Genomic DNA, 22,437 nt, shown 5'->3' with positions numbered 1-22,437 from the left:
TACCCAGCAATGGTGCTAAGAAATGTGGGTTCTAGGCTTGTTGGTAGGTGAAGAGTCCCTGACCTCTGAAGTCATCATCATGTCTCTTCTGGGGCTTTCTGCCAGAAATCCTCAGACGTGGAATGGGACACTCCTGGGGCGGGGGGGGGGGTGCAGTGGAGACTAGAAACTACCCACAGCAGAGGAAGGATCACTTAGGGCAGCTGACAAGAACAGACTGAAGCCATTACCGATGAAAGGGGGATGGAAGGTGAGCATTCATTCATTTCTCAAGCTCCAGGACATCAGAGCTAGGAGGGAATTTTAGAACTCTTCCAAAAGTTACAAGTCGTATTATTCTTTACCCCCTCAAAGGTAGGTTGCACCTAAGGCATAAACAGTTTCAAGAGAGTTTTGAATTTACATGTAGTCCATGTCAGTTTCCTGAACACTCAGTAAAGAAGTACTCTTTGTCTCATGAGGGTGACACTGGTGTGGGTGAGCAAGGCTTCTCTAGAACCTCTCCCTCAGACCCCAAGTGTAGATAGAAGTCAGTCCAGAGAACCATCTCACAGGGCACTGCTGAAGCCATTCAGGCCTTCTGGGGCTTCCCAAGGCTGGATGGAGAGGTGTTGACCTTGGTGACAGGTGGGAGAGATGGAAACCAAAGTGAAGTGAAAGTCCCTCAATCGTGTCCGACTCTTTGCGACCCCATGGACTATACAGTCCATAGAATTCTCCAGGCCAGAATACTGGAGTGGGTTGCCTTTCCCTTCTCCAGGGTATCTTCCCAACCCAGGGATTGAACCCAGGTCTCCCTCATTGCAGGCGGATTCTTTACCAGCTGAGCCACAAGGGAAGGCCATGGAAACCAAAGAGAGGGAGTATATGCACCTGAAAGCTAGCTGGATGGGGCTGGTACCCAGGGACCCATGTAGAGTGTGCCCTAATGTTTCCACCTTCTTCCTCATGATAGCAGTTCACACTGAGTCCCTACAACAAGCCAGGTACTAACTTTACTTATATAGTAACTTTGAAAAGTGTTCTTCGTGACTCTAAAATCAGACTATCTAGGTTTAAATCCCAGTTCTGTCACTTGCTATATAATCAAGTAACTTCACCTTTCTAAGCCCTGGTTTCCTCACCTTTAAAATCAAGATAACTGTGCTTACCTTATAGGTTAGTTGTGGGCCCTGAGAACAATGTCTGGCATGCAGTAAACACTCAATAATGTTAATTGTTGTTTTTATTGTCAGTAATTTGTTTTGCCCATATAACAACCCCTTGAGATAGGTAATGTTGCTCTCCCCTTTTTATAGGTGAGAAAAATCATCATGGGATGCTAGGATTGGGATTTGGGGACCCCCAGACCTGCTTCCACCTCTTCTGAGGCCTGCCCATCTTAGCAGTCACCTTTACTTTGAGTTTTTTTTTGTACAAATCACAGAAGTGCCATGGTTTTAGGGGAAGTCAGTTCCTCAGGCCAGGAGTCACCAGCTTATGTTCCTGTCTCAGACAGTGAGCAGCAGGAACCCAGCTTGGCTGCAGCCGGCTCAGACCTCAGCTGTTTCACAGTTCTCCCATCCTCCCCACCAGGGAGGGTTCTTCTCTGCTCTAGCACCAGGGCAGGGGATCTGTGGTTGTGGTATGGCTGTACCCCCAGCATAGGAGCTCCTTTGAGGCAGACCAATGTCTTAAGTGGCTTGGTCATGCATCCCCACCATACCGTTCTGAGCAGAGAGTTGGATGAGCACTGGGTGCCAATCCTGGCCATCTATCAAAATCACTGGTTGCTTACTGCTGTTTATTTACTAGAGCATTTTTAGTTTTTGCTTTTGTTTTCAAAATTTGCAGTAAAATCAAACCATATGAAAGATGAAAAGTGAGGTCTCCCAGACTTCCACATTCCCAATTTGTGTATGTTTTATAAGAGAGTCTGTGCACATTAAAGCACATTCTCCACTTGAGTACATTCATGTTCTCCCTCCAACTTTTTCATTATTTTGATGGTTTTAGCACAAAGAACAGAGCATCACACATATTAATTTATTTTTTTTCCACTGAAAAATGGAACCTTAAGATCATTCCTTATTCACCATGTACACATATACCTCATTGTTGTTAATGGCGGCTTAATAGTAAGAATAGTAAAGTAACAGAGAGCCTGACCTGTGTATCAAGCAGTGCTTTACTTATATTATTCATAATCCTCACAACAGCTCTGTAAGGAAGATCTTATAACTCCCCCATTTACAAATGAGACAGGTCTGCGACTTGCCCTGGATTGTACAACTGGTCAGAGGTGGAGGTGGAATTTGACTCTAAAGGTCTTGCTCTTAAAAGGAGTGCTGTATTGAGTACGCTTTAAACATCTCTAGGATAAATTCCTAGAATTCTGTGGGACTGCTAGTTTGAAGTTATATACATTTAAAATATCTGTTGTTACCACATTGCCCTTGAAAGACATGACATACCTTATACCAAGAACCTGAGACCCATCTCAGACAGTTGGCCTTAAGATGTTGTGGTTAATGCCTGTCCTTGAGAACTGCCTTGCAATGACTTGACTGGTGAATGAATATATGAATCAAGGTCTTTATCCCCAGCCCCATGTCAGGTGGTAAGAATAAAACAAGTTGGTACGTAGGTGGATGGAGAGTTAGGGAAAACTTAGAGTGAGGGAAGAGAGGACAGGCCATGGTGTGTTCCAGAGTCAGCAGGAAGCCTGCCAGGATTAGAGCAAAAACATGACTGGAGAGAGAGGTGATCACAGAGATCAGTCCTTTGGACCTTGAATGCCTCTTCCTAATAGGCATGGGGGCTCCAAGCCTGTGTTTCCTGTCTCACTCCCAACCTCACTGGTGAAGGAAGGAGCTGCGCACTGGACTTGGAGACCTGCCTTGTAGGAGGAGCTCTGCATTCTCTTGTCCATTATGGCTTTCCCATCCTGTTGTGTTTCCCAAATTTGCATCATCATAAGAACCACCTGATGGGGGAGAATGTGACCTAAAATCAGATTCCTGGGCCCCTGTCCCAGACCCACTGAATCAGAATCCTTAGAGGATAGGCCTGTTAACGGGCACCCTGGTTCTTCTGCTGACTAGGCAGTTTGAGAGATGATTCTGTACTGATGATTCATTTGTCATGGGACATGAGAACAGGAATTAGGACACCCAAGAGTTCTAGATCAAGCTCTGCCACTAACACCTCTTGTGACCTGGGCCAGCCCCATCCCTCTTGGGCCTGAGGATTCTCATCTAGACAAGGAAGGGATTGTTCCATATACTCTCCAAGTACAGCAGTGGTTCCTAGTATTTTATGGAATGGGCACCTCAGAGAACCTGTCCCTCCTTCCCACCAAGATGCACACTTACCCTGCAAACCAAATCTTTGAGTTCAGTTGGTCTACCTTTTCTTGGATAAGGATTACCTATTATAGGGTCTGATGCTCTTTTTCAGTCCCTTTGGGCCAGGAGAGCAGAACAGTGAGGCAGATTCTCTGCCTTTTTCGGGGGGTTTGTACTTCATTTCTCATCTACCCAACCCTGCTACTTCTTTCAGTTCTCCCAGGGAGATCCTGGGTTCAAGTTTGGGTCTGGGTCAGAGCTGCTTACCCTCCCATAGCCTCCTCAGAATGGGCCAGAGAGTACAGAGAGCTGAATTTTGGTAAGTGGGTCCCCATGGTGGCTTCATGTCAGAATCACTTTATGAAAAGAACCTGAGGCCTAGGTCCTATCTCCAGAGATTTTGGTGTTTTTTAAGCTTGCTGTTTGGTGCTTGTGTGCATTCAGTGGAGAACTGCTGGTTTTGCTGACACTGACTCTGGGTGGGCCCATTAAGGTGCTGAGGGTACTGTCACATGACCTACTGGAAGTGGAGAGTTGGGAGGCATGGAAGAGGCACTGGTCTGGGCTGTCCCTTCCTCTCAAGCAGCCAGAAGGGTAGAAGGAAGCCCCTCAGCCCACGCGGCCACTATTGGTTTCATGGGAGCAGAGTCTGAGATAAAACCTAGAAACAGAAAAGCAACACCCCAAGGGTCTCTGGAACCAGGGAAGGAGAAGCCCCAGGTTTCCCCTTGTCATTATCCCTGTTCCTTGTCTCAGTGCTGTCTGCCCTGCCTACTTGCAGCTACAACAGTAATCCTATCACCCGCCTCCCCCCTTCCCATGATGACTTGGAGCCCAAGGGTGGGGCCCGGGAAGCTGAAGTCTCCTCTCCCTGGTCCTCTGGCCTCCTGGGCCACATTTCCTGCATTTCTTCTCTCCTCCTGTTCTCTGAGTCAGAGTCCCTGTATCCATCAGGTTTAAGCCCTTCCCTCCTTGGCTCATTGAATCTGGGTGGGGAAACTGAGGTCAAGAGGGGGCTGTGGCTGAGTGAGTCACCCAAGCTCAACTCTGATGCCTCCACCCTCCCCTTATAAGCTCTACTAACACAGTTCATCAAACAAAAATGTGAGCCCCTTTGCCCTCCCCTACATTTGTGTGAGATGGGGTGAAGCATTGAAGGGCATGTTGGAGCCAAAACCCAGCCACAGGCTGCCACGATTGTTGCAACAGCCCAGCATGTAAAAATGAGTTTCTTCTTATGGCAGTTTCCCAGATACATTTGGCTCCTGTGATTTGCAGCACCTAGGGTCATGACCTACTTAGCTCTGGTCACCTGGCCAAGGAGAGCACTTTTACACAGTCTCCCTTATCCTCTCTGGAGTCCAGGTTTGCAGCTTGGTGAGCTGCAGTCATTGACGTCATGGCATTCCCCAGTCCCCTCCCCCATCCGCCCACCTCCAGAATTTCATCACTGCTTATTGTGCCTCTAGCTCAGAGGAACCAGAAACGTGTCTGTTTTTGGTAAATAACTGCATGAAATTCCCCACCCTTGTCGGGAATCTTAAGGGGGAGACCCAGATGTGCTCTCCTATGTGAATTGCTTCCTCCAGCCCCAAAATAGCTTGAGCTCTAGATCTTCAACCAGCAGCCAACAACAATAATAGTTGAAGTGCATGGAGTAGTTAACACAGATCAGATGCTTTGCACGATTATCTCATTGAATCTTTAAAACAACCCTGTGTTTTAAGGGCTTTAAATACCCTCATTATACAGAAGAGGAAACCAAGGCTCAGAGAGGTTACAGGACTGGCCCACAGTTATATTGACTTGTGTCTTAGAGGCAAAGCTAGATTTTGAATCCAGGCAATTTTGCCTCTTGAACTTATACTCTTTACACCATATAATCTGCTAGGACATGAGACAGAGTGACCTGAGGACAGAGTGATCCTAGACAGGGTATATTATACACACACAGACAATACTGCCTTCCAGGGAACCATCTGGGTTCAGCTGTGTAGGTATTCATTGGGGCTCTGCTGTGCCTCTCAGCTCTGGGCCAGACTCTTCTGATCTGGGCAGCAACCTAGAAGTTTCATCCCCACCCATCATCTGCAGCCTCCGCTGGGCTCACCCCAAGGGCCCTGAGGCTGCCCAGATTCCTTGGACCAGCTCCAGTGTTCACTGACGCTTTCCAGTCTTGAGAGGCCCACCCTTTTCAGCACATTGCCGCACAGATACATGAACACACATTTCCCTAGGGTCAGCCTCCATTCATCTAAAACCACTTTCCCCTTTGACTGCAGTAGAACAAGGTCCTTCATTGAGCCCAACCCTTGGGGCTCTTCTCTCATGTCCCCTGGCAGTACCAGAGGAGAAACTGTGTCCCTTAGCCCTGGAGTCCTGGCAGTACTCTGGGGTGGGGGAGGGACTGGACAAGGCTTTTCTCTGTCCCAGATGCCTCCACCTACCCTGTAAGGCCTAAACAACAGCAACTGAGAGCATCAGGGTAGGGCTAAAGGGGTAGGCCAACTGTGCTGGAGGAGAAGGGAGAAATTCACCTATCACTGAGTCACATGTACTGAGTGTTTACTATGGGCACACTCTGTCAGGTGCTTTATGTGGATTGTCTTCCCTAAATTCTCTTAGCAGCCCTGTGACCCCTCTTTTACAGAGGAGGAAGCACGTTGTCCCAGCACCTGTACCACAGCTGGGGTGCAAGCCCTTGACTTTCTGTCCCTCATCTTCAATCACTGTATTTCTTCTTCCTTCTTATCAGGAACTGAAAACTTAGGGACTTAGTCAAGGAGATAGAGTGCCAGGGAGTTCCTTTCCCTGTGATCCAATGCCATATGGAGGTGGGAGAACTCAAACAGTGAAGGCTCCCTGAAGTCAGGAAGACTTGTCCCACCTTGAAAAGATCTTTTGATATGGAGATGACCTAAGAGAATGCTTCATGGTCATGGGGAGCTAGTTCAGGAGATTAAAGATGGAGGGGATGAGGTTTCTTGGCCTTGTGTGCCAGGTCCTGAAAGGGATCTGGAAAGCCACGAACAAGGGGAAGAAGAAGAAAGTGGCATTGGAGAGATATAGTAGAGGGTTGTGGGATTATGCATTAGTACTGTTATTGTGTAGTTAGTTCTGTTTTGGCCAGTACTGTGGATAAGCATGAACTGATGACTCTGAATAAATGGATGAACCCTTGAGCACTTTAACAGCTTAGGGTAGAGAGGCCAGGCAAGAAAAGGTGCACTGATATGGCCAAGAGTTTGGACTTGTATGTGTTTTGTTTTCTTAGAGCTACAAATATGAATTCCCAAGCCACAGATTTCCAGACACATCATTAAGAAAAAGAAATGTGTATAAAAAAGGTATTTCTCAGGTTTTTATGCCATGTTCCCAATGGCTAGGTGTCCAGCCTGTAGTGTGGGCAGAGGTGACCAGAAGTGCTCAGAGTATTAAGCCTTAAGGATACTGAGTTGAGACACCATTGGAGGCAGAAGGATCCAGATCAGGGCTCACTTGAAATCCAGATGCCTGAAATTCTGAGGCTCTCCTGTATATGCCCATTTCTAGCCTCTCTGTTTCCTGATCTGGGAGTTAGCTTATGCTTTGAGAATCTCTGTGGGTATTCAAAAAGAAGCCCGTGTAAGGTATAACCACCATGGTGTTAGGAATGACAGTTGATGTTTACTGAGGACTTACTTCACGTCCTGCTTTGTGCTGTGGTCTAGATTCATAGCAACCATGCCAGGTAGGAATGATCCTAAGTCTCTCTTTAAGATAGAGAAAGTAGAGCTCTCTGCAGTGATCACGTTTCTATCAGTAAGTAGGAGAGGAGGGACATGGGCCACATCACTACCTGTTCTTTTTCATCACCCACCCCTCTGGGGTCCTAGCTCCATTCAATTCCTTTGTGCCTTTCTGAGACCTTACCTTTAGCCCAGTAACTCACCTCTCAGAACTCCCTTGTTTATTGTTGGAAGATTGTCACTGTGGATGCAGGTATGAGCTCAGTTGCTCAAGAGTGAGAACACAGTTGATCCTGATCATTGTCTTTTTTTCTCAAGTGTTGGTATTCTTTGTCCTTTTCCCTTTCCCCGTCAGCATTACCTGCCATCCTCCACTCCATTGAACTAGTCATGGAAGTGGTAACAAGGTTTTCAAGGAGGGATAGTCAGTCCTGTAACAGTTCCTTCCCAAGGCCACCTTTGTGGGGCTAGCTTGGGGCCTTATTCTCTGGGAGCTCACTTCTGGGTAGAACAAGGAAGCCTCACTCATCTTCACAGGACGGATGGGCCCTCAGACTATGGGTTGGGATAGAAAGGAGACATCACCAGATCCCCAAGGTGTGGAGTAGCCAGGAAAGACGTCCTGAAGAAGGACAGGTTTAGGCAATCCATAAAAGACTTATAATTTGGATAGGAGGAAGGAAGACTGTTGCAGACTAAAACCTTGATTCTCAGCCTGAGTGTGGAAGTTTGGATGAATATGGCATTTAGAGAGCCCCAGGGAAGATGGGGTATCCTAAACTAAGTCTTTATCTGGAAGAATGCCCTAGAAATGAAGGTGATGTTGGGTTAGGAGCTCTTGAACTTGAGTCTGTTGGTGCTGGTTGCCATTATAAGCTTCAGGTCAGGAACATGATATCCTGGTGTGCTTTAGGAAGATAAATCCATCTGGTATATGGAATGAACTGGAAAGGTAGAATCTAGAGGCTGATTGCAGTTTTAAAAGCAGCCATCAGCATTTATTAGATATGTTCTATATGCCAGGCCACATTCCATTTTTTATTAACTCATTGAATCTCAGAGTAACATTGTGAATTGGGTACTAAATTTTTCAGGTGAGGAAATCAGTGCTCTGTGAAGTTTAAGTGACTTTTCTAAGGTCAAGCTAGTAAGTTGGGGGAGTCCAGACCGTCTGATTCTAAAGCCCAAGCTTTTTTTTTTTTTTTTGGCTGTACTACACACCATGTGCTTGCCTGGAAAATACCAGGGACCAGGGAGCCTGGTGGGCTGCTGTCTATGGGGTCACACAGAGTCAGACACGACTGAAGTGACTTAGCAGCAGCAGCACACAACATGTGAGATTTTGTGTTCCCCAACCAGGGGCTGAACCCTGCCCTCTGCACTGGACTGCCAGGGAAGTCCTGAGCCCAAGCTTTTAACCAATATATTCTGTTGTCCTCCAAGTCAGGATGAAGGCTGTTTTGATAGGGGAAAGAGAGTAGAGACCATGAAGGTAAGGAGTAGGGATAAAGCAAGAAGAGCCGGCCTGGGGACAGCAGGAGGGACTCAGGTTCCAGAGTGGCACGTTTGGCTGATAGGAGCCATAGCAGGTTTCTGAGAGTAGGAGTGATGAAACCGGAAAAAAAAATTACCATGGAAGCAGGCAGAGTATGTTAGATATCACCTATATGAGGGATAAGATTGGAGTCATGAAAGGAGAAGGGAAGTGAAATTGGAGCTGAGGGAATGGCCTGTAGACACCTTTCCTGGTTTTATGGGGGGTCCCCCACCCTGGTTCCCCTGACATTCCCTCTTGTCCCCTCTGTAGCCATCGTCAGCCAGTGGCAGCAGGAGTCCAAAGAGAAGGTGGTATCCCTCCTGCTGTCCCACCTACCCCTGCTTCAGCCAGGCAACACGGAGGCCAAGTCGGAGTACATGAGGCTGCTGCAGAAAGTGCTGGCCTACTCGATCGAGAGCAATGCCTTCATCGAGGAGAGCCGCCAGCTGCTTTCCTATGCCCTCATCCACCCAGCCACCACACTGGAGGACCGCAATGCACTGGCCCTCTGGCTCAGCCACTTGGAAGACCGGCTAGCTAGCGGCTTTCGCACCCGACCTGAGCCCACCTACCACTCTCGCCAGGGCTCAGATGAGTGGGGTGGCCCTGCAGAGCTGGGCCCTGGGGATGCAGGGCCAGCCTGGCAGGACAAGCCACCCCGGGAAAATGGACATGTGCCCTTCCACCCACCCAGCTCAGTGCCGCCAGCTATCAACAGTATTGGGAGCAACGCAAATGCAGGTGAGGAGGTGGGAGTTCCTGGGAGGCCATGCCTACTTGAAAAGGGTCAGACTGGGCTCTCTCTTCCCTCACTCTGTCCCTGGGCAAGTCACATAACCAATCTCTCTGGGCCTCAGCTTTATGAGGCAGTGTAGAGGCTGTGAACTGGCATTCCCAGAGCCATTTCTGACATGCCAACATGCTTTATTGAGCCCAAACTCAATAAAACTTTGGTTTTATTTTGTTACATTTTAAAATAAATCAGCAATGTAAGGAATTTTCCCCTAAAAATCCAGATTTCAGCTTTTCTTAAAAAATCAAACGATCTGGCAAATCAAGGCCTGTGGTCTCCTGGCAGTCATAAGATGAAGTTAAATATTGGTTACCACCTTTAGACCCTACACGTGTCCCAATAGGCCCCTGCTGCAACCATCCAACTTTGGGCACGTGTGATAACTGCCTGACCTCTGAAAGCATTGAGTTAGTAACCATAATTTGAAGTTCTTTCTAGCTCAGACATTCTGGATTTTTGTATCTGGCTCCAGCTTACCAGACTCATTTCTGAGGAGTGTATGTTTGTAAGCCTGTTCATATACGATGTAACTCATACTGCAAGGCTTTAGTAATAGTAGGCAACATTGTTTAGCATTGACTGTGCTAGGTCCTCCATTTTTAAAAGCATTTTGCAGGCATGGTCTCCTTTAATCTTCATCACAACAGTATCAGTAGCCCCATTCTGCAGATGAAGGCACTGAGACGCAAAGAGATGAAGTCTTGTATTCAAGGCCACAAAGCAAGTAGTGAAACTGGCCAAGGTTTAGACCAGGCAGCCTGATAACAGTGCTTGCCTCTGACACTATGCTATCCTCCAACTAAGCGGTCTCAAAATGACTCTCCTAGTTAGTACCTCCAGAGGCTGGGGTGAGCAGGAGGGGCTGGTATTCTAGTCAGGTTTTTGTTTTTTGTTTTTTTAATTTTTATTAGAGTATAGTTGCTTTCCGGTTTTTAAAATGTTAGTTGAAATGAACAGGATAAAAGAGATTGACATTTCCAAGGATTGATGAGGTGATGGTCACGTGACCTGACTCAAGGCAAGCAGTTGCCAAGATTTAACCTCAAGATGCCGGCTGCCTTTTGCAAGCCCTGGTTAAAGCAGGCCAGCTGAGGGTGACAATGAAAATGTTACCTGTGCCAGGGGCAGGGTGAACCTTGGGTCTTTGGTACCGAGTTGTATGGCACCTGGTACACATCAGTTACCCCTGAGCCTCTTTCTTCCCCAGTTGAATATGGATATCCTGGTCACCTGCTTCCCTCCCAAGAGTTGGCAAGAATCAGGGAAGATAGAGGGATAGAGGGGCATTTCCAGGAGCTCTAGCAACAACCCAAGGTGTCTTGGACTTTTTTTTCCAGTCTCAGAGCATGACAGTTTCTGTGTCCAAGTTGGGAGGGTATATTAATAATGATAATTCTAGCTAAAATATATTCAACATTTAGTCTTTGCCAGGAGCTGTTCTGAGAACTTTATACTAAAAAATTCATTGGCTGAGTCACAGAAAAGTCACTTGCCCAAGGTGGTGTAGCCAGAGTTTAAATCCAAGCAGTCTGGCTCCACAGCTCATATTCTTAATTACTGTGCTACACTGCCCCCACCTAAAAGTGACCCTCCCGAAGATGCTCATCAAGAGGAGGGGTCATCCATGCAGGGTGCCCGTACTTGCAGCAACTTTAAAAGACCAGGCTGGAACAATGTTGGATATGGGATTTGAACCAGAAGAGAAATTGGACATTCCAAGTAGAGGGCATAGCATGGATTGAAGGTATAGGGATGTCAAATTGGAGGGAATGGTATGTAGACGGGTCTGGCAAGGATGGAGAGGTGCAGGGATTTAAATGAGTAATAGCCATAGCAAATACTCATGTTTACCATGGGCCTGCCCCTGAACCAAAAACTTCACATGAAAGTGGAAACAGAGGAGGAAATGAAGTGACTCGTGAAGTTAATAGGTGGCTGAGCCAGAATTTGAACTCAGGTCTGTCTTGACTCTCAGATCTTAGTATGTTAGGGTCACATTTGGGGGCAAGGGCAGAGGGGCTTGAAGGATAAGATGAAGCTTTTCAATTTAAGGCAATTGCAGGAAACAGGAAGTCATTAAAATATTTTTGAGTGGGGAGCAAGGATCGGCCTGTAAGGGCAGGCAGGGTGGGTTTGGGGTTCTGCCAAGGACAGACCAGGGTTTCTTGGAGAGTGCGAGGCCCTGGATATCTGGCCAGCATTCCTGTTTTTATAGTTCTCATGCTGTGGCCAGCCTCCACCCTAGTGCGGGGCCAAGCAGGGCTTCTCAGGAACTGCACAATCGTTCCAATCAGGATAATTTCCTGTCCTCTCAGCCTCGCCTGCCCCCTTCTTGGCTGAGAGGAGAGAAACGAGGAAGCCAGGGGCACTAGGACAAGCCAAAAAAAAAAAAGGCCTGTGTTAAGGGTTCTCCAGCCCCCCGTGCCCAGAGGGTGACATCTGTTACAAGTCCAGAGGCTTTGCAGGAGCCCCATGCGGAGGATCCCAGAGGTCATAGATAGTGGGTGGAGGGTAGCCTTCATGGATGGGGTCAGTGCACTGCCCTCTCCCTCAGGTGACTTCCTGGCTAGGAGCATAGATAACTGTCACAAATGAGGGAAGGTGCTTTGGGGGCCCATACAGGCTGGGTGTCCTGAATCTGGGTGTCAGTGAGGCACTCACAGGAAACCCAGCCATTCCATCAGAAATGAGGCTAGGGTTCTTCTGTCTCTGCCTCCTAACTCTTTGTGGGAACTGGCGTGAAGGACTTCTGTTCTCTAGGCCTTGATGGTCTCACCTATGCAGCATGAGGCATTTTGGCTTTGTTTTCTTTTCCTTTTTGACTTGGGGTACTTCTAGATTTCCTGCGTCAAGCTCAGAGGCCCCCTTAGCACTCTTAGGATGATGGGTGCCCTCCTTTTGGAGTCAGTGAATTTTCAGGCATTCCTGTGTCTTGGCCTGTCTTGGGGATGCAGAAATGGTTGGGCAGGCTTGCCACCATCCTACACAAGCCCAGATTCCAGTGGGAGGCAGCCTAGGGAAGGAACAGGAGGGCTGGACTTGAGATAGCAGCACAGGGGCCCAGGGCACACAGAGGAGACAGTCGCAGAAGAGGGGGACACTTGAGCTAGGAATGAAGGCCAAAGTGGCTGGCAGTTAAGGGTGGGTGACTGGTGAGCTAGGGGAATGGAGTAGCATGTGTAAAGGTCTGGAAGCTCGTGGGAACCTGCCTTGTCCTTAGAATGGTTAAAAATCAAATTGGATCCCTTTTCTTATCCCAGGAATGGGATGGATGGAGGATATGAAACATCTGGTGAATGAGGGCCTGGATTCACCTTTGTTTGGGCTCAGAACAAGAAAACATCTTTTGGGAGGCATTGAAGCCCAATAATAGATGTTGAGGAAGCAGTTTATGTGTACCTCATTCACTTACTTTACACATAATTGTGTAGAACCTCCTCTTGTAGAAAACCCCCCTGTAATTACTGAGTTTAATTAATAATGTTTAAGACAGGATGGGGCCCTGTTCTCACAGGTCTTGAAGTAGGGGGGTACAGTTATAAACAAGTGAACAGATAATTAGATAAGGTCATTTCAAGTTGTGATCGGTGCTGTAAGAAAGACAGGACATAGTAATATGATTGGAGGTTGGTGAGGAGAAGCTACTTCTGACTGAGGGTTCAGGGAAAGCCTCCAAAGGAGTGATGCTTTTTTGAGAGGAGACCTGGAGGAGCCAGCTGCCAAGATCAGGAGAACAAGGAGGAGGAGCAAGCTCAGAAGTCCTGAGGCTGGAACAAGCTCCACTGTTCCAGGAACAAATTGGGGGCAGAGGTGTGGCAAAGGCTAGAAAAGCTTGAACCAGAGGGATGAGCTATGAGAGATGAGACCTCAGAGATGAGCAGGGCCAAGGTCCTGTAAGGCCTTATAGGTATTGGGAGGAGGGTTTGAATTTTATTCTTCTTGTAAAGGGAAGCTACAGGTAGGATTTAATCAGGGACTAAGTGGGTCAGATTTGCATTTAAAGGAAGATCAGTGTGGCTGTTGTGAGTTGAATAGACCATAGCGGGTGAAGATGAAGGCAAGAAATTTTGTGAGGAGGCTGCGATGGCAATTCCAGCTAAGGACTCCAGTGACTTAGCCCAGGGTGCTAGCAGAGGAAGTGGAGCAGTTCAGAGAAGTGGCCGACAGCTTGCTAATGGGTTGGGTAGGTAGGGGAATGCGGGAACTTACAGTAGCTGGTAGGTAGTTCCCCTCAGACCCCAGGGTCCTTTCCCTTTGTTGGGTTCCGAGGCTGAGCTGCCATCCATGGCACTGACCAGGGGAACATGGTCTCCTGTGGTCAGATTCCCAGTCCTGACCTCTTGTCTCTCTCCCACTCCGGCCAGGTCTCCCCTGCCAAATCCACCCCAGCCCGCTGAAGCGCTCCATGTCGCTCATCCCCACAAGTCCCCAGGCCCCTGGTGAGTGGCCGAGTCCAGAGGAGCTTGGGGCCCGGGCTGTTTTCACCACGCCCGACCACGCACCCCTCTCACCGCAGAGCAGCGTGGCCTCCTCTGGCAGTGAGCAGACGGAGGAGCAGGGCTCCAGCCGGAACACTTTCCAGGAGGACGGCAGTGGCATGAAAGGTACAGGTGGGGAGACTAGCACTAGGACCTCCTCAAGAGGCTTGTGCAGAGCTTAAAAGGACAGAAGAGAGCTTGGAGCTGCCACCCCTCCCCACCCAATTCTTTCTCTTCCCCCCAACCCCGCCCCCCGAGAAGGGGATACAGGTCTGAGGAATGTGGACAGTCCCTGCTCTAAGGGCTCAAGACTGAGCAGAGAGACCCCCACAAGTCCCAGTCTGATTAGGGAAAAGCCCCTGCACTCAGGCAGCCCAGTCTAAGAAAGCTAGGACCTAGAGGTAACTGATGGAACAGAGGTTCCAAAAATACTTTTAAGGACATCAGAGGTTATCCTAGGACACGTCCAACGCAGCAACTCAGAAGGATAGGGTGTCCTGAGCAGGGAAGGCCACCTGGAAGGGTCTGGCTGGGCATATGGATCCTGGGCTTCTCCCTGCCTCCTTCCAGTGTCCTACAGCTTTTAAGGCTGCCTATGATTGATGCCTGGTCCCTCCCCACAACTGTCACCAGGGCCAGATTCCTCACCTTATGCCCTCCCTTCTTTTCCACAGACGTGCCCTCGTGGCTCAAGAGCCTCCGCTTGCACAAGTATGCAGCCCTCTTCTCACAGATGAGCTATGAGGAGATGATGACGCTGACTGAACAGCACTTGGAGTCGCAGGTGAAGCTGAGGGGACCCTCAGGGCAAGGTTGAGGGCGGTACCATTTTGACGTGACCCTTGCAGTCCAAGCCTCTTCTCCTGGGGCCTTGTTGGGGCACCTTGAGTACCTTAACCTCCCATTTCCAGCTTCCTGTCCCCTTGTGCCCCTTCCACAGAATGTCACCAAAGGTGCCCGCCACAAGATAGCCCTGAGCATCCAGAAGCTGCGCGAGAGGCAGAGCGTCCTCAAATCCCTGGAGAAGGTGAGGACCTGGTATCCCCATCTCCAAGGTCAGGTGACTGCCCAGTGGTGCTAATGCTGAGGGCTCTGGGTCCACTTTGCTGCCGATGTCGCCCCCCACCTCGGGATCTCCCCAACCCTAGGGACCCAGGCTCTGGGAACCAAGTGCAAGTCAGATCACAGGGCTCACTTGCTTGTGAGTGAGCTGAGAGGCTGAGAGGCTCTCCTCCCTGTCTGTCCTGGTCTGTGTCTCTGGAATCATATCTGTTGACTCAACCCCTTCTCTTCCATTTCACTTTTCCATTTCTAACAACTCTTTCTGATAGAGCAGTGTCTCCCTGTGCACACGATCTCTTTCCAGTTGGTTATTTCTTATCTGCGCCCTATCCTTACATATCTGCCTTGATTTGCATCCCTTTTCCTCTTTCCCTGCCACTTGCCTTCTGGTTTTTGCTCCCTTCAGTGTCTTAGTCCAAATCTGTGGGTTTGAATCTGGTTCCATCCTCAGTGGGACCCTGAGACCCCAGCATTAGCCCACCTTCTCCAGATCTCCATGGCACTCCACCTTGAAGTGGGGAAGAGGGAATATGTATGTACAAATGTGTATGTATGTGTGTGTGCACACTCCGGCAGCTCCTTTACCTGCCTTCTCTGTGTGGTGGAACCCAGGGTCCCGCCAGCTGTTTGCAAGGGCTGTTTGACCCTATATGCGTAGTCATTCTGCAGAGCTGTAGGGATTGGCATGTGACCCAGGCTGTGTCTTCCCCACTCAGGATGTGCTGGAAGGCGGAAATCTGCGAAACGCTCTGCAGGAGCTGCAGCAGATCATCATCACCCCCATCAAGGCCTACAGTGTCCTCCAGGCCACCGTGGCCGCCACCGCTGCCACCACCTCTACTGCCAAGGATGGGGGCCGGGGGGAGCCACCGCTGCCAGGTGCTGAGCCTCCCCTGGCTCTCCCTGGCACAGACAAGGGCAGTGAGACCAATGACCCTCCAGCTGCAGAGAGCTACCCCCCTCCACCAGCTCCAGCTCCCACTGATGGCAGTGAGCCAGCCCCTGCTCCTGTCGCTGATGGAGACATCCCCAGCCAGTTTACACGGGTGATGGGCAAAGGTGAGACCACCCAGGGCCCAGCAGGAAGTTCTGGGCCAGGGTACCAAGTGAACCCAGGCATCAGGGGTCAAATCCAGTTTAAATTATGGGAGCAGAATTTTTCAAAGCACCCTGGGGACTAGAGCACTAAAGAAAGGGACTAAGACTAAGGATGACAAGGCCCCTTCCCTCTGGCATGTCCAGGCTGATGATGAGAGACAGCCCTTACCCTCAAAGCATCTCCAACCTGAGCAGAAGACGGGACATTATGTCAGTGGAAACTGCATACAGCCAAGAGTAAACAGATAAGGCGAATCCATTGGTTCTTTCAGAGGCAACTGAAGTCCACAGGATGGATATCCTGATGCTCTTAATGAGCTCACCTTTTCCTAAGGCAGCACAGCATAGGCAAGTTTACATCTGGGTCTGAATCCTTTAGCTGTGTGACCTGAGGCAAATAACTCAACCTCTCTGAACCTCAGACTCGTCAGGCTAAAAATCCCTCCATTGATGACACTATCCCAAGACTTGAGAAAAAGTCATTGACTTCATATCTGCCATATGCCAGGCAGTACGGTGGGCCCTGTATATATCCTCATAATAAGCCAGGTGCAATGCTTAGCAGATAGCTAGTACTCATCCGGCATGAGTTTCTTGACCCACCTTCTCATGGGCCAGGGGAGCTGGAACATGGCAGAGGGCATTCTGGGGGCTGACCTCCCGCCTTTTTCCATGTCCCCAAGTGTGCACCCAGCTGCTGGTGTCCCGACCAGACGAGGAGAACATCACCAGTTACCTCCAGCTCATCGAAAAGTGCCTGTCTCATGAGGTGAGGCCTTCCCTAGGGCTCTCAGGAATGGAAAGGCTGCCCCCATCCTCTCAGACCAGCACTCCTTATGTGTCCAACAAGGCCCCGCCTAACTGACTCCTGCCCATCTCTCCAGCCCTCATCCTTCCAGTGTTGGGTTCCGTGGATGCCCTGAGCTCCCATTCTCAGAGCCTTAGTACATAATTCTTCTCTGGGGAGTAAGTCCCCCTCCTGCCTGCTGATCCCTCAGCTCTCAGTAAAACAGGATGCCTTCACCAGCCCCTCATAACATCAGGTTTCTTGTGCCTCTTGTGTTGCTTCCTCACAGCATTTATCACAGTTACAATTTCTTATGTATCATCTCCCCAGCTAAATTGTAAGCTGTGTGAGCACAGATCACTTCTGTGTCCCATTGTTGCCCAGCACAGGACAGGCAGTTGATAAATACTTGAGCGAATGGATAGAAGGCAGATCTGAAAGAAGCACACACACCTCTTTTACCCCCCCTAATTCTAGGCTTTCACGGAGACACAGAAGAAACGACTGCTGTCCTGGAAACAGCAAGTGCTGAAGCTCCTCCGGACTTTCCCGCGCAAAGCTGCACTAGAGATGCAGAACTACAGGCAGCAGAAGGGGTAGGTGGGCAGCCAGGGCACAGGGACCTTTCTTTCGTAAGCCCTTGTTGTTTGACAGATAGTGCTTAGAGGGGTGATTGCGTCCTGGGCTGGGAGTCCAATTGTCCTCATTCAGTAACTGAGTGGCCTTATATAAGTCACCCAGTGAGGACTTTCCCATTAGAAAATCAGGTGATGCCTGATTTTCCATTAGAATAGAGTAATATTCCATACTAATATTAGTATATTCCATATACTAATATACTAATATTCCATTAGTATAGCAGAATCAGTACCCATCTCCATAGCTGGCCCCTTGCTTGTCCCTTGTTCTCCTCACCTGTGTGCAGAGGGCTCTGAAGTCGCTTCTCACCCCAAACAAACAATAGAAATATCACACTTGAGAATTGAAGTTAGAACTGCTTTGAGTGGACTTGAGGAAACCTTTGGACTCTCTCATCTCCATCTTAGGAGTCCCTTTTGGGCAGAAGGAGACAGAATGACAGTGCAAGGACTTGGACAGGGAATCCCTGCTCATGCAGGTCTATGTTCTGTCCTACCACAGGGGTGGTGGGGAGTAAGAAAAAGAGTTAAACAGATGGGCCCATACACCTGAACTGACACCCTGCCTTCTGCTCTCTCACAGCTGGGCGTTTGGCTCGAACTCACTCCCCATAGCTGGTTCTGTGGGGATGGGGGTGGCCCGGCGGACCCAGCGGCAGTTCCCAATGCCTCCCCGGGCCCTTCCGCCTGGCAGGATGGGCCTTCTGAGCCCTTCGGGCATTGGGGGCATCTCCCCTCGACATGCCCTCACCAGCCCCAGCCTTGGGGGCCAGGGCCGACAGGTGAGCCAGCTGGAAGCAAAGAGCCTGGCACTTCTGGGTTGGGGTGGTGGTGCCTGTGATGTGTGTGTCCATATGTTTGTGTCCAGGTGGGCCCAGCTTAGTGGGGAGGTGACTCCTGCCAACTCTGCCACTCCTGGGTCTGGGCCTTTGCCCTACCCACCCACTGCTTTCTCTCTTCCCATGCCCCATGCAGAACCTGTGGTTCGCCAACCCTGGAGGCAGCAACAGTATGCCCAGCCAGAGCCGCAGCTCTGTGCAGCGCACCCACTCGCTCCCAGTCCACTCGTCACCCCAGGCCATTCTCATGTTCCCTCCAGGTAAGGTGCCCACCCTTAGGACTCTGCCTCAACACTACCCTTAGCTGGCCTTTCTTTTCTCTTCTGGGTCTTATACACACTATCCCTTGCATATATTTGTTCTCTGTCTCTCCCCCTCTCCCCATCTTCTCTCACTCCTTATCCCCACCCACCCCCCATCTTTATCTCTCTCCCTCCCTGTGTCATAATCTCAGTGCTCATACTGGTGTCTGTCTGCGTCTTTTTCGAGGATTGTTAAATACTCAGTTTGAAAGGAGTGGAGGGGAGGAGACAGAGCGGCCAGGTTTCTGTAGAAGGAGTCCTGCCTATCAGTCCACTAGTGTCCTTTCAGAGGCCAGGTGACCAAGCAGGGACCTGTAGACTTCGGCTCTTTGAACAGGTTCTACCCTAAGGGCTGTCTTCCCTCTGCTTACAGATCAGCCTAGAGATGGGAGATCAGAAGGAGGGCAAAGCAGGCAAAAGGGAGGTTAGAGATACGCTAGCCTATGGGGTCGCACAGAGTCGGACACAACTGAAGTGACTTAGCAGCAGCAGCAGCCCTGCCTTGCTCAGCAAGTCAAGGGTGACTACCCTGTGCCAGCCCCTGTGCTGCTAGGCACTGAGGCTGTAGAAGCAGAGAAGGCTGGTCTGGAAAGGGCTGCCTCTAGAGAGAGCTTAGATTGCTTGTGACCCCAAACTCTTTATGTCACAAAGGATTCTTTTATGAGATTATGTGACAGGCAGGAGACCCCATTTGTCCTGTTCATCCTAGCACAGGGCTTGGCACATGGTAGGCATCTGTAAACACTATTAAATGACTGAATGGCTGAACTGCAGGAGTGAAAAATGAGACCAGTTCTTTTCACCAGTATGCTGTGTGTCAGACAGCTTTCCTGCACTGTTCAGTCAAATCCCCAGCTGCACATGTGAAGGCACTGATATTCCCATCTTATTAGTCATGAATCTGAGTCTCAGAGGGGTCAACTTTTTTTTTTATTATTATTATTAAGGAGAGACAATTAGATGATCCAACATGGCTTGTGGATTTATAGGTGACATCATGAGAGGTGAGGCTGGAAGGTGAAAGAGCAGGGTCTTGTGAACCCGGGTAAAAAGCTCAGAGTTCCTCTAGAAGCAGTGAGGAGCCCAGAAAAGCTTTTAAGCAGTGAGTGGTGTTAGGTCTGCCCAGTACCAAGTGTGTGTATGTCTTACAGGCTTTGTGTCTCTGTTTCTTGCCTCTCCTTTCCTTCTCGTCCCCGTCAGCCTCTCCTTCACGCCAGCCTCTGTCTTCGTGACTCTACCCTTCACCCCAGTCCAATCCTTACTGCTTCTGTTCTCCTCTCTCCCACCCAGACTGCCCGGTCCCTGGGCCTGACCTGGAGATCAATCCCACTCTGGAGTCTCTGTGTCTGAGCATGACAGAACACGCCTTGGGTGGTGAGCATTTCCTCTTTCCCTGACCCAGCTCCCACCTACCCAGCAGCGTCTCCACCTCTGAACTGAGCAACTCAGAGTCATCCTGAGGGGTCCCTAGGGGAGGCCGGACTCCAGGGAGGGCCTGACTGGGATGACAGGCTACCTGAGCACCTTTTCTTGGGCCTCCCGCCAGCTCCTGATCTTCCTCCCTTCCTCCCTTTCTTACCACAGATGGGACAGACAAAACCTCCACCATCTGACGGGACCCACAGCCCAGCGCACCCATAGGCTCCCCGGGCGGCGGGCGGGGGCCAACCCCCAACGGGCTTCTCCGCGACAGCGAGAGGGTGGGCTGGCTCAGCTATACATTCTAATATTTTTCTACTCTCTCACCCTTTTAACTTTTGTTTAACATTGGCACACGCCTTGCTCACTCCCAGGCCCGTCGAGGGATCTCTGCTGAGGCCCAGGGAGGTAGGGGGCAGCCAGGATAAAGGGGGCAGGGACTGGCCAGCCTGTCTGCCCCCTCCTTCCCTCCTTCACCCCCTACCTGGCCCTGTCCCACCCCTGCCTCCTCTAGACTGCTGGCCACCTGCCCCTCCCAAGGAAAAAGTCTCCCCCAGACTCACTGACCCACTCTCTTGTGGGGCCTGCTCAGAAGCATCTGACATTTGGGGAGAGATGAGTGGGGTAGATAATCTGCTCTCCTGAATGTTGAGAGGAGCTGAGGAGATAAAGGCGGGTGAGGAGAGGAGCGTGTCTGTCTGCCTGTCTCTCTCTCCCTCTCTCCCGCACCTCCTTACACCTTCTTCTTCCCCATTCCCATCATTCCCCAAGGACAGGAGCTACCCTCCTCTCACTCACTTCCTTTTGCCCTGTTTATCAGAGATTCTCTGCAATTAATTTCTTAGGTCTATTTAAGATACATATTTATATAGTTCTTAACGGTTTTTCTCTCTGATCATTCCCTCTCATTTTTAGAATCCTCAGGCCTCTCTCTGAGCCAAGAAAGTGGCAGGGGGAGCCTGAATTTTACAAGGGGAGAGGGCAGAGCCCCCTCCTCCACACCCCCTAGCCCTTCCCCACCCCACCCCTAGCCCTGGCTCCGCAGATGCAGAGGTCGAAGGCTGGGAGCCAGGGCAGCCAGTGAGGTCAGGAAGTCTGTTGCCTTAACGTCTCCCACCCCCACCAACACAAATTCTTCTCCACTCCCAAGTCTAGCTGCTGAAAGACTTGGGGGTAAAGAATAAGGGAAAGGGGATGGTTTTTGGTTTCCTTCCCCACCCCTATCCCCTTTTCTTTTACCCTTCCCCCACCCCACCCCCTCATTGTCATGACCTCACTTAAGTGGAACACTATATATCATAACCCAGAGGTTCGTCCCAGCCCCAGAATCATACCAATCTCTGTTCCTACTGAGGGGGTGTGCTGGGGCCCAGTTGGAGGGAGGGGATTTGGGGGTTCAGGCTATGGGGAAGCCAGGGTCCCCTCTTCCAACCCCATCCCCTCAACCCGCCCCCCCCTCACTGGGACATTCTCAAGCTTTTCACACCGAAAAGGAAAAAATGTTATTTTTAGATACATTTTATGAATAACTTTTGTTATGAATATGGCTGGTAACCATTGTGTATGTTATTAAAGATACAAAATGTTGGGAAAAAACAAAAAACCAAAAAAAAAAATTTTAAACCACCACCCTCCCTGCACTCACCCATTCCCCAGACCTTCTTGCCTCTGCCCTCCTGGTCTGGACCTCCCTCAACTCTGACCCAGGGTGGGGGAGGAAGCCAGGGGTGGGGTGGCCCTGGGGACCTGCTCTAGGTCCCTCCCTCCTCTCCCAGTGCCGGGCTGGGTGGGGTGTCAGGTTTATTTATGTACCTCTTGCACACTCATCAACCTATGCAAGTCCCCCATCCCGGCCCCTCCATGTTTCTGTGCCTTTGCTCATTCCCCTCCAACTCCCAGGGCTTCTCCAATCCTCCTCCTAGCCCGGGGAAGTGGGATGGACAGGGGCCACCTCGTTTTTTGGAATCAGCAGGGTGTCCCTCTTAAGAGACCCTCACCTCCTCCCAGCCAGTCCTGTCTTGTTCACTACCCATCAGGGTGAGCTGGGTCTGCCTGGCACTGGGAGGTGGTGAGGGACACCCCCCACATAATGGGAGGCAAGAGCTGCCCCCTTCCCCCCACCTGTCAGCAGAGTGTGCAGGACGCAGGCGGCCCCACTCTGATGGGCAGGATCCTGACCCACTCCTGCCCCTCCCCAGCCCCCGCCCCTCCACCATGATTTCACCCTCCCTTCTATTCCCAGCCCCACTGGCAGAATCAGCTTTGAGTAACTGTACAGTTTTTCTCGCTGTTGGAGAAGACTTATTTGATGGAGTTTCACTTGTTTAATGGTCTGGGCTTATTTTGGAAAAAAAAAAAGAACAAACAAACGAAAAGGATTCTGATCTTTGTTATGCTACATTGCCTGAAAAACCTAATGACCCTGCCTTT

General features: G+C 50.0%; 1 protein-coding gene across 2 annotated transcripts in view; it reads left to right on the top strand.

Annotated features, from left to right (window-relative positions):
* Nucleotides 1–22,385, top strand: part of SAMD4B (sterile alpha motif domain containing 4B) — a 36,189-nt gene extending 13,804 nt beyond the window's left edge. For both annotated transcript variants that reach the window (XM_070387718.1, XM_070387719.1), the window contains 11 exons: nt 8,862–9,332; nt 13,749–13,988; nt 14,537–14,646; nt 14,803–14,889; nt 15,641–15,983; nt 16,706–16,791; nt 17,287–17,405; nt 18,031–18,229; nt 18,423–18,546; nt 19,879–19,962; nt 20,173–22,385. In XM_070387718.1, coding sequence (XP_070243819.1) covers nt 8,862–9,332; nt 13,749–13,988; nt 14,537–14,646; nt 14,803–14,889; nt 15,641–15,983; nt 16,706–16,791; nt 17,287–17,405; nt 18,031–18,229; nt 18,423–18,546; nt 19,879–19,962; nt 20,173–20,201 — 1,892 coding nt within the window. In that variant the 3' untranslated portion in view covers nt 20,202–22,385. The remainder of the gene's footprint in view (nt 1–8,861; nt 9,333–13,748; nt 13,989–14,536; nt 14,647–14,802; nt 14,890–15,640; nt 15,984–16,705; nt 16,792–17,286; nt 17,406–18,030; nt 18,230–18,422; nt 18,547–19,878; nt 19,963–20,172) is intronic.
* Nucleotides 22,386–22,437: the final 52 nt, after the last annotated feature.

The sequence above is a fragment of the Bos mutus genome, chromosome 18 (genome assembly GCF_027580195.1).
Source record: "Bos mutus isolate GX-2022 chromosome 18, NWIPB_WYAK_1.1, whole genome shotgun sequence".
Taxonomy (NCBI): domain Eukaryota; kingdom Metazoa; phylum Chordata; class Mammalia; order Artiodactyla; family Bovidae; genus Bos; species Bos mutus.
Note: the sequence above shows the minus strand (reverse complement) of the source record. Positions and strands in the feature narration are given on the sequence as shown.